Source organism: Phalacrocorax aristotelis, chromosome 3 (assembly GCF_949628215.1).
Source record: "Phalacrocorax aristotelis chromosome 3, bGulAri2.1, whole genome shotgun sequence".
NCBI lineage: Eukaryota > Metazoa > Chordata > Aves > Suliformes > Phalacrocoracidae > Phalacrocorax > Phalacrocorax aristotelis.
In genome coordinates this window covers 91496551-91508442 of record NC_134278.1, presented here as the reverse complement: position 1 = coordinate 91508442, position 11892 = coordinate 91496551, and the positions used below count along the sequence as shown (strand labels likewise).

General features: G+C 44.4%; 1 protein-coding gene across 1 annotated transcript; it reads right to left on the bottom strand.

Moving 5' to 3' along the window:
* Positions 1-6744: 6744 nt before the first annotated feature.
* On the bottom strand, positions 6745-9534 carry LOC142055640 (syntabulin-like). Its single transcript, XM_075089757.1, has 3 exons — positions 9527-9534; positions 9118-9267; positions 6745-7894 (listed from the first exon to the last, which is right to left on the bottom strand). The coding sequence occupies exons 1-3, from the start codon at positions 9532-9534 to the stop codon at positions 6745-6747; spliced, it is 1308 nt and encodes a 435-aa protein (XP_074945858.1).
* Between the last annotated feature and the right edge of the window lie 2358 nt (positions 9535-11892).

Below are 11892 nucleotides of genomic sequence, written 5' to 3'. Positions count from 1 at the left end.
GTGAAGGTCTCCTCTCATTTGGATGCTACTGGAGTCCAATAAAATTACTCAGCCAGCGGAGTGCATGGAAACCACCTCTCTGTGCAGAGGAGTTGTGTGTTGTGCAGTTTATAGGGTGGGGCAGAAACATGACCTGCTGTGACTGTCCTCGCTTCAGAATTGCAAATGAATAGCAGCACTGCTTAACGCCTCATGTGGCTTTTTGGAATACCGCTGCCTTTACATGCAGGCTAGTGCGCATATACCGTCTTCCTTTCTGCATCGGTTCAGAGGTGCAGGGAACATACAAAAATCTGCTACTGTAAAGTGGCAAAGATTATTACTCTGCATATGCTAGACTGACAGCACTGTCACCTACCTGGCCTTCTGGTGGAATGTACAACAGTGGGACATCACCTCAAAAACACCGTTGGGAATTCCGTTAACTTGGGAGGTAGATCCTGATGCAAATTACTAATTTCATTCTTCCATGACAGACAGCAGAGCAGCTTAACAGAGCATAGGGAAACTTCTGGCCATTAATAATCAATGAAGGGAAACCGTGAAGGTACTGAATAAGTGCAGTCCCTCTCCTGTCCTGCCCAGTCCAAAGATAATATGAAGCCTTTGTACCTCAAATACTTCTAAGTTTTGTGTGCCCGGTTTGTCCATAGTTGGCATCTACCAGACACGGCTGCATCCAATGATGACAGCTTTTAATTCTCTGCATTTTACACACTTATGTGGATGCGCACGCGTAGTTTAGGCATGTTGAAAGTTAACTCCTTACGGCCTTGTCAATGAGAATTCTTGATTCTCTTTTAATAAGCACATCTTTATTCTTACCGAATCTGTGTTAAATTTCACCTTTTCAAACTAATGAAGCTTCATTTTTATTTTTAAGTCCTCTTGCAAGCAGCTTGACAGATTTTTCTAATCTAATAAACTGAATGCGAAGCCGGAGCGACCTCCTAACATCATTCTGTTACTACTTATGCAATCGAGGAGAGAGCTGCAACGTGCCACTTGGAGTATGGATCCAGTTGTTGCCCCAGCGCCACTCAGTGATGTGTTCTAGCTGAGGTGGGGAATAAAACAAGTGGATTTGGGGGTTACTTTTTTCCTTTGCTCTAGTCAGCCATGTATTTGTTGAAATTAGAAACCTATTTCTGTCGACAGATTCTCTGAGCTAGCAGGTAATGATGTCTGGGGTTTTATAGCAGTGATAAGAAATAATGCTAAAAGGATACACAACTGCAGACTTTAATTTTTTTTTTCCTTAAAGGCTATTGTTTCTATCTGTACTGAGCAATAGAATACAACACAGATGCTGAATACCTGAAAAGGAACATTAGAAGTTGTCACCTCATCTGATCATGAAGAAAATGTTTGTAGTACTTGCATTACAAAGAGGATAGCTTCTGATGCCTCTGCTGAGGGGAAGAAGGGACACAAGCCAATGTCCTAGGCAAGTCAAATTGTTTTGGTCTGATTTTGAAAAAGACAGCTAGTATTGTTACTTGAAGCATTAGATTTGTCTAAATAGCTCTGGGCCTTACAACTGTCCTACGTTCTCCCTGACACACTGAATCCTTGAGAACTGAGTGGCTTTTAGATTGCAAAATATTTGGGCAAATTCTTAATTATAACCCATTTCTGACAGGAACTTAAAGTATGCTGAAAATTGGACTCGTGTTCTTTAGCAGTTCACATTTTCTTTAATTGCAGACAACAACAGGTAGCAGAAAGGGAAAAAAAAAAAAAGAGAAGCAGTGCAGCAACGAAAGAAAATGGGGGAAGAAGCCCAAAGGCTAATGAAAGAAGAAGAAAACAAAACTGATGTAGAAGTGTCCGGACACAAACCAGGCATCAGTGGCACAGTGCCAATGAAAAAGAGAATTTCAGCTCTACAACATACATATTGGTATTGATTTAAGTATTTCTAGGGCTTCAGAGTTTCTAGGACTCCAACCGTTTGGTTTCAGTACATTCTTCAGGGCATCTTGGAAGGCAGGGTTCTCTCCGAATATCTTCAACGACTAGTAGGTGGTTATTAAAGGAGAAAAAAAGCCCACAGAAAATCATGCCTTGATGGAATGAAGTTTCCTGCAATAGTCCTATTCCAGCACCCTTCTTTGCAGCAAAAGTGATTGAGCAAGGATGTTGACTGAAAGACATCCTTAATGAATAGTTCAAGCCTAGAGAAAAGAATGGAAATACCTAAGAGTGTGGTAAATCTCCTGTATTGTCTATGCTTACCCGAAACATGTAGTTAAACAGTTTTAAAGAACCCTTTGCTTCCTGCCTGATCGAGAATGTCTGCTTTTGCCTTTCCATAAAGGTATTTATAAATGTTTCACATTTTTCCATGGGAGATAATATTGATGAGTGCAGAAGATAATTACTTGTTAAAGGTGACCTACGACTCTCAACGTACTGCTGGTAGAGTAGGCTCTGGTAGAGCACAAGTTACAGCTGAACACAAAAGTGGATTTCTTGTCACTTTGTCACTTGCAGCCCCTGTGCTACCATGCCCCTTTACAACACTACAGTGGTTAACAGCAGGGGCATCGCTACACAGCAGTGGTGCGTGCTGCTCCTTTCTTACGAAGGCTAATGTTGTGAACGTAGGGGAGCAATTCAATCGCTTACTTGTATTGGTAAATTTGTATTTCTAGCAGAAATTCTTCTACTTCCTACATTAAGGGGGAAAAAAAGTCTCACGCTGTATACTTGTTGCATAGGTAGTACAACTGAAAAAAAGGTGTCCTCCTGTGAATACATCTAAGTGTGAAAATTCTCAGTTCAGTTAACAGCACTTCTCAGGTTCCATTTTTGTACACTTACTGTATGTATTTACAGTGGGATTCCTGTCAGAAAAGCGTGCAAGGTAAATAGGCAGTAGAAGACAACAGTAGTTTAATGAAGAAGAAAAGTTAATGTCTGCTGGAGGGCAAGGTGTGTGGGAGGAGGAGGGTCCATGTGGTTATTAGGTGCAGCTCAGAACTTCAGTGAATACCTCCTGCATCTTCTGCTGTGCGGATGCTATTATCCCTGAATTCATGGGCTGTCTTGTGGCAGATGAGTGAGGACAGCAAATCCTGTGCCTGAGACGGGTTCCCTGTGTATCCAGGGTCCTGTGAAGTTGTAACAGAATGGGAAGGGGCGGGGGGACTAGATCACCTCTGCCTCGAAAAATAGAATTTTTAACTAAGTTGTGTCTTACAAGTTCTGCTTAAAAGAGAAGTACTTGAGAAAGTAAAGACAGTAAGGCTTACTCTGAATGGCCTTTGTCATGGAGAAAAGTTTTAAAAAATATTTAGTATGCTTGTCATGCTGCTTAAAATCTTGCACAGACCAACTGATTTGACAGCAATTTTTAGACATTAAAGAAGTCATTGAGAAATGTGAAATTTTAAAATACCTTTTAGAAAGCAACAATATGCACTTTTGTGTGTATCTTCTGCGCAAGTGTTCTGGCTGGAGTAGAATCGATGACGACAGTCTGTCCAGACTGAACAGCAGTATGGCAAGCAAATCTGCTCCTAGTACACACCTCTAAAGTATCTGATGGTGGATTGGAGATAAGAAGAAAGTCTGTGAATAAGCTTTAATAGCAATCCGCGTCTGTCCTTTTAACCACACTGATGAAGTAAGGAGGCACATGTCATAATTCTTTCCCTGTTGCTGACACAGGGCAGGGAAACCTAATACCTGTTGCCTAGTTTAGGTTGGAAGCGACATCGCATCTTTCCAAAAAAATTAGTTTAGTGCTTACTATTGCTATTTCTGAGACAATGTAAAATAGGTGCAACTAGATGTTATTTATTAAAAATAACAAAACATTGGCTAGTTAAGAAGTTAGAAACAAAGCCCCTGACTGCGTCATGAGAATGCTCGTGTTTTTTGAGCCTTCAGCCGTTTTAAAAACGATTAGGTGCTGCCACCTCCTGCACATCAGCCCTCCTGCGTTGCTTTGCCCTCTCCTGCTGCGTACTCACACTGTTTTGCTGTTCTTCCCTCCATTTCCCTGCCTGTACTTGAGCACAACTGCTCTAGGAATTGCTCCCATCTACTCTACCAAGTCCTGACATAATGCCAGAAAGGGTACAGTGCTCTCGTAGCTAGTAGTCTGTATGTCAAAACAGCATGCATTGGTTTCATATGTTTTCCTGCACTATAGTTGCTTGTGTTTGCAATGCCCCATGTTCATTTGTCTGAAGGGTTTTGGAGGAAAATGCTCCCCTGTTCTGCTCATGTAGGACATAAATAAAACAGTGGTTCAATTTTAGCGCATTTCTAGCGGTTGGGATTTAGGTGAGGTAGTTGATTTGGGGGGGGAAAGAAGGCAAAATGAGGAAGGGATCAGAAGTGAAGAAGAGCCTTGTGAGTGGGTGGACCTAAGTAAGCATGCAGGTGAATCTCTGGTGAGGCGGTGGGCAGTGCCTGTGCCTCGGTGTTTTCAGCAGCTGAGAGGCATGTTGGGTACCTCTTCAGCTGAATATTAAAGAAAGGCTTCTTTGAGCCTGGATTAGAAAGAGAAATGCATAATGGGATTATCAATAGGTGTTGCTTCAACCAGGGAAGGAGCCGCCTTGGTTCCTATGCTACCCTGTAAGCATGAATTCAAGCAGCCACCTGCTACCTGACCCTTAACCTATGCCCTGCTTGTCCTCCCCACCTGCACACTTTGAGGCAAGACTTCAATTCTTGCCTCAGTATGGTATGAACAATTTCTCAACTCAGAAAAAGGAGGAAGTTTTATTGAACTCTTTGGAGGCTAATGGTCCTCCCCTAGCTGCTCCATACAGCAGCAGCAGGATCCAGGTGAATCATGACTAAGAGTGAAGCCAAATATTAGATGGGGAAAAATCAAGGTGGTACATTTGTCACAACAACTGGGATATCCTCTGTGGATCGGGGAGCAAAGGCCAGTCCCACAAAGTCTGGGACTGGAGCATTTATCGTGGTACTTCAGGCCTCTTCTTACAAAGGGTACCTTGAGCTGTCTACATGCTTGCAGGATGGAGGAGGAAAGGTGGCAGCTTGGAAGCAAGCTGTATTTCAGGTAGAGATCAGAGCACGGACTTCTATCAGGAATGTGACGGGAACTCTCTTGCTGAGCATAGTTAAATAACTTACGAGAGTTGAGCGGACAGAAGGTTTTTAAGGGCAAGAAGCAATTTTGACGTTATTCTGGTGTTAGCGCCTTGTGTCTTAAACATGGACCACGTCCAAAACATGGTTTGAAATGAGTTCAGCCTATTGACATTTTAAATGTAAGTGTAGGTTCATACTGCTTTGTTGCCTGCCTGCTGCAAAAGACACCCACGTAGTCACAGGTGAATCTCTCTCCTAGAACTGAAGATCTAAACTAGTCCTCTAAACTATGCTCCATTTCACCACCGCTCAAAGCAAAGATCACTTAAACAATAGTGGCTGTTAAAGAGAGACCCAAAATTGTGATAAAGATGGTAAAATCACATATAAAATATTGCAAGCTCTCAGCCTTGAACGGACATGCTTTGAAGTAGCAATAAGGCATGTTGTGTCATGTGTTCCAGTCCCATCCCCTCCACCCGCCAACCTATTAATTTTGGCCCTTGTGCCCAGGTACTTAAAAGAAAAGCTTTTGAAAATGACTTTGCAGCAACTATGTATTGCAGTAGTGTCATAAGGCAAGTCAAGTGGCCTGCAGGAACCCAACAAGGTAGGTGAGCATGGAGGAGGAAGTTGCTGGCCTTTTTCTCTGCCTGAGTGCTTATGCTTGGAGCTGTAATGAAGTTTTTCTCAGCAGAATTCTCTTCTTTGGGTCCTGATGGTTCCTTATGCCCTGATACAGTGCCTCCGCCAGCTCTGCCTGTGCCCAATAGCTCAGCTGAGACCGGCTATTTTATATGGCTTTGCTACAATAAAGCACTCACACATTTACCATTTCTAACAGGCTTCATTGAACTTGTGATTATAAAGGTAATTTACAATGAAAGAATTAAATAAACAATAAGCTAAAGCACTATACATTTCAAAGGGCTCATATGACTACAACATTCCAACACATTAAAACTTTAAAACAACATTAACACTCAAATTGTACCTACACCTATACTTATCTTTCTAACACGTTTCAAGACTCTCAACAAAGTACCTTTTTGGTTACAGTCCCTGTAAACACACAAGACCAGTGAAACACTCAAGCAATTGTACAACTGAGAAGAACACTACACAAGACAGGAACAAACAATGTGCTGGAAACTGCCTGGGGAATAGGGGGTTTACCTCTAAATTGAACTGACTCTTTGGACAACGAATGGATAACACTAGCATGCTCTCTGGAATACATGTGTGACATCCTTAGCGGGAACAAGCCTCCGTGTCACTCAACACTGTAATTTCACAAAAGTTTTACGTTAGTGCTGCCTAAAGAAATAGCCCACCTTTCTCTGGCCGTTTGCTCCCGTGCATGTCTCACGCTACTCTTGAGCCAGTGCAAAGTGCTGGTATATTTGCCCAGTGAAGCAGCCAGGGAAACTCATTGAGCTTAACAAACAACAAATTAACATTCAGCAAACAAACATGAAAGAGAACTCACTGTATTCTCCTTGATCTCCCTGGTCATGTTCACTGTGCAGATATGTTGGCACCAGAAAGACACCAGCGCGGTGGGGTGGGGGGGTGGGGAACATGGTGACTGGGAGCAGGAGGACTATTTCTGTAGGCAGCAGTACTCTCAAAAAACACCAGTTACAAACATCCTGTAGAAAGGCTTTACCTTTTCCATTCTGAAACAAGTAACATGTTTTCAAACCAATTTATAGGGCAAATCAAACAGTCAAGAGCAAAATGGTGGACTAGGACAGAACTGCAAAACAACGCTCTAGTACTGTAAATGAGATCTGTTCCTGCTCCATGAGTACTGAAAGGCCGCATGATAGTTGGTACAACAGGGGCTGCTACAGCCAGATCGCTGGCGAGTCTGCTGCTCCAGTATCTCTTCTTTATTCCTGTCTGAGAAACAGTATTGACGTACCCAAAGACTTCATCATCATGAGGTTCTGTAAAATCAAGTTCTTTCACAAAATGGTTTTCATTAACTCCGTGCTCCACCTTCCTGCATAGAGGTGTCACAGGAGACAAAAGGATGGTAGAGTTTGGCTCACCTGGAGTTAAGTCCACAACGATACCAGAATCACTGAGGCTTTCGAGAGAAATTGACCCAATTCCTTCAGTGAAGAAGGCGGGCTTAGAGGACAGGCATCTTGAGCTCTGAGCTCTGAACATGTTTTGAATGAACTGCTCCCCTTCTAGGCTATATGGCACCACATCAGTCTGGATGGTCTGCTCCACCATCATGTTTCTGACTTTCTCCTCCTCCTCCTGGGAAAAAGTTAGTTTTTCATCCAGAACATTTTCAAGCATCTCTTGATTCACAGTAGAATTGGAGGGAGCTGGCTCACTCAACTCAGAGGTTGTGGTGGTCAAACTCTCTTCAAATAAATCAGTCCCATTAGCTGTGTCCTCATGAAGAAACAGCCCGCTGTCTGCCAGCTCCTCCAGAGCTTGGTCCTCTGTGGTGGGGCTGTCTGGCATCGTGGTACACAACGGCTTGCCCTCAGAGTCACATGTGTACTCCGGGCGCTGCTCATCTCTCACAGAGCTCTTCAGGGCCATCTCCATGCTCGACACCAAAGATTCCAGTTTCTTGTTTTCAATGCTTATTTCTAGGAAGTATTTCTGAAATTTTTTGTCTTTCTCAGCCAAGCTGTTCTTCATGCTCTCAATAACTTGCTTGAGTTCTTTAATTTCCCTCCTTGCTTCCAAGAGGCTCAGCTCCATCTCCACATGATTACACTCGTCTTCGATCCAGTCTTCCTTCATACGTTCCACCTGAGCTTTGAGCTTTTCGATTTCTCTTTCCCTGGAGCAAAATAAAAATATCGTAACACTTCTGGTGACTGCCTAGTTAAAGAGTCAACGTGAGGCTCCACCTCACTGGGGTGGCTATGCTGCAAAGATGCTCCAAGGAAGAAGCAAATTCCTCCATGCATCATTTGCTGCCACCTCTGAGAGAACTGGCAGAGATGTCAGCTGGCTGCCAAGACACACTGGCTGATTCCTAGCCGGAGTCACCAACCTTGCCACACAGCCAGCAGCCTTGTGGGCTATGCTGTGATCCTGGACACTTTGAGGTGAAAGTGGTGGCCTCTGGGTTAGGTCCAACCAGTACAGCGCTTAACATCTCATCTACTGCCTCACCCTGGAGGAAATGACAAACAGCTGCCTGGATGTGTCCCCTGTGCCTGCCAGCAGCTCGTCACGTATAGCCAGAGCCAACAGTGGCCTCAGACAGCAGGATGGCTCAGGGCTGCAGGCACCTGGCTTGCTTTGCACCCGGCTTGCTTTGCACCCCCCCAGCCCAGCATGGATCCAGAGGCTTCTGCCTTCACTTGCAAGCAAGTGGGGAGAAGGGCGCCCTGCGTGAGATCCAGCCCTCACAGGTACAGATGTTGGGCCACCCAAAGCAGGACCAAGGGGTCCCTGGGACTCTACCTTGGGGCTCCATTCAAACAACCCTTTGTGCCCGCTTGGGTTGTGTGTGCTGGAAAGCCAGTTCTCAGAGCACAGCTTTAGTAAAAGAGAGAACATCTGTTGCTGTGTAATGTACATTGTTGCTTCTTCGCTTAGCATCCATACAAAGTGCTATTGCAAAAAAGTCCATATCTAAGCAACAAAACCACAAGCGGGCACACTAGTTTGTGTCAGAGCTTTTCTTTCATTAGGGGAAAAGGGGGACATTTTTGGTCGTATTTTCTGAGTGAGGTGGAACTTCTTTTATGTATAAAAGGTCTCAGTGCTAAAGTAGGCTTGTGAAGAACTATCCTTTGAAAGTCTTCTATCGGGAAAGTTCAAAAAAAGGGAAAAAGAGACAGCCATATTTGTAACAAAAGTGCACGGTACATATTCACTGAGCACACAATGAAACCTTAAATACCTGAAAACAACCTAATCAGCCCGATCATATTTCAAATCTCTTAATGAAAACTTTACATGGTCAAGAAAAGAGTACAAATGATCAGGACTCCCATCCCTTAATGCTCCTGAATAAATCTTGTCCAGTCTTATTTCTGAAGTGAAATATACCTTTCTGTAACTTTGCACTCGGATTCCTTCAGCTTTTTTTTCAAATGCCGTATTGTAACTTCTTTCTGCTGCAGAGGAGTCAAATACCGCTCCGGATTTTCTGGCTTAGTGCTGCAACTGTGACCACAAGAAATAGATTTCCCTGATCGCCTGAAAAGAAAAAAACCGTCACACCATCACATAACATCACTCCTACAGTTCTTCAGTCCTGGCAAAAAGGAACACATCCCATAGACTGATATGGCGCTTGACTCATTTTGGGCTCCTCAGTGTCCACACAAGTGACTCCCTCTGGCAAATCAAAGTACTTGAGAAAATGGCTGATTTGTGGCTATAGTACAAAATTTACTATTTATCGTGCTTGTTTTCAGTGCCATTACCTCAAATGAGACATTTAACTTTAAAACACCTAGCCATCTCCTCACCCAAAGCGGTGCCCGAGAGCAGGCAGCTGGGCCTTTGGCAAGGGCACCCAGCTGCAGACACAGCCAGGTAAGGAAGCGTACAGACTGAGTTCAGCTCCACATGTGAGTTAAGAAGCCGAGCACCCTGAAACCTACATTAATCCTGTCTAGCTTTAGGTGTGTATCTGACATGCTTGGCTGTTGAGTTGCCTGGGGTGGGAGGAAAGAGAGAGAAAGGGAGGGAGAGAAACAACAATTTCTTCTCTGCAATACGTGTCGCACGCTCCCGCAGGTATTAGTTTTCTTCCCTGTAGAGGAAACTGCACGCAGAGGTACCTAAGGCCGGGCAGGGTGAATTTTCACCCGAGCATACAATATTTTCTATACAACCCCACCCAACTCTCTCCAAAGGAGAAAGGACCTTTCTGTGAAAGAACCAGGAAAGCCACATGAGAACTGACAGCATAAAACCACGGAAAGGAGCCTGCCTTGGAGTGAAAACCAGCTACAAAGTGCTTTGACTAAAAGTAACCTTGAATTTTACAGTACTGAAACAGTCAAACTTTTACATGGGATAGAGCACACTGTTGATTGTCGAGCCACCAATATGAAGAGTCACACCCATGCTGAGGAGCAACACGACCCCTTTGGCAAGCCAGACAACCAGCTGATGCCCCATTTGAGTGCAGAGAAGGTAAGTCAGTGTGCTGAACACCAGGATGCTGAAATAAAGACTTGCCTCGTCACTTGGCTGCTGTCACTTCCTTTGTTTGAGCCTGAGTTGCTTCTGCTGGCTAAAGAAGCCCCATAATTCTGACGGGTGTTCGCAGGACTCGGCTGGTTTTTGCTCAGTGTTGACAAAGGGGCCTTTTCACGGGAAGCAGGTGGGCTGGGTCTGGACTTGTTGGATAAGGATCCATTATTCTGACCATGAAGGCCACAACTGGAGGAGAACCAACATGGTTAAAGCATACTGGATTATCTTTATCACACAACTCATTATGTGTCTTATTTCACGCACAAAGTTGTCTACACACTAAAACAGGTAGATAACTGTGAGTGGCCGGGAAGAAAGTCCTGAAGTCATCAGCCACTGCACACTCTTTCACTGACTGGGGCTCTCAGTCTGAATTATGTGATCTAGGGAAACGGTGGCCATTTTCACGTTTCTCTGTGGCTAGCACGGTTCCCACTGACTCCACCAGATCATCCACATTCCCTGAACCTCTGACTCCATTAAGTAATGAGAGGACTGCAGCCTGGGCTAGTGCCAAAAGAACCACGCTTCAGCCTTCCCTGGCCAGACCTGCAGAGAGATGCCTGCTCGTGGAGGTTTGCTCTAAGACTGCTTTCATGCTCCTTGGCAAGCAGCCTGAGGGATCACAGTGTGTGATGAAAACAGATTTGTTTGAGCCACTGTTCCTTTCTCTCTTTGGCATAGAGGGTGCTTCTGCTGCCACTGTCAACTATTCATAGAATCATAGAAGAGAACCATAGAATCATTAAGGTTGGAAAAGACCCCTAGGATCATCAAGTCCAACTGTCAACCCAACATCACCAAGTCTCCTAAACCATGCCCTGAGGTGCCACATCTACACATCTTTTAAGTACCTCCAGGAATGGCGACTCTGCCTCCTCCCTGGGCAGCCTGTTCCAATGCCTGACCATTCATTTGCTTAGATATAGTTCAAACCCTACTGTGAGCAGGCTGAAATAGTATTAAAATAGACAAAGAAAACCACACATTTTTTTCTTCCTTCCTTCCTTCCTTCCTTCCTTCCTTCCTTCCTTCCTTCCTTCCTTCCTTCCTTCCTTCCTTCCTTCCTTCCTTCCTTCCTTCCTTCCTTCCCTTCCTTCCTTCCTTCCTTCCTTCCTTCCTTCCTTCCTTCCTTCCTTCCTTCCTTCCTTCCTTCCTTCCTTCCTTCCTTCCTTCCTTCCCTCCTTCCTTCCTTCCTTCCTTCCTTCCTTCCTTCCTTCCTTCCTTCCTTCCTTCCTTCCTTCCTTCCTTCCTTCCTTCCTTCCTTCCTTCCTTCCTTCCTTCCTTCCAGTTTCCCTCATACGTATCTACCTTTCTTTTCCCACTCTTTATTAAATAACCTGACTGTCGACTGTGGGCTTGAAAGCAACTGGTATCTGTGCTGCTGGCAACTGCCAAAGGACTGAGGTGCTCTGAGCACAGCTTCCCAAGGTGGGTTCCTCGCTTGCTCACTTGGTTTGTCTTCCTGCACTGCTACACTGCTACCTACATCCTCTCATGGAATTGGTTCTTCTAAACTGTAATGAACGGGGTGGTTTCAGAAAAGAAGAAGGCAAATCCAGCCAACCAAAGAGGCTTGAACATAAAAATTTAAATACCACAGCACTATGAAGC

Excerpts from the sequence above, each read along its gene's own strand:
- LOC142055640 (XM_075089757.1), bottom strand. Across the intron at positions 7,895-9,117 it reads GAGTGCAAAGTTACAGAAAG|GGAAAGAGAAATCGAAAAGC; the intron begins GTATATTTCACT and ends ATTTTGCTCCAG.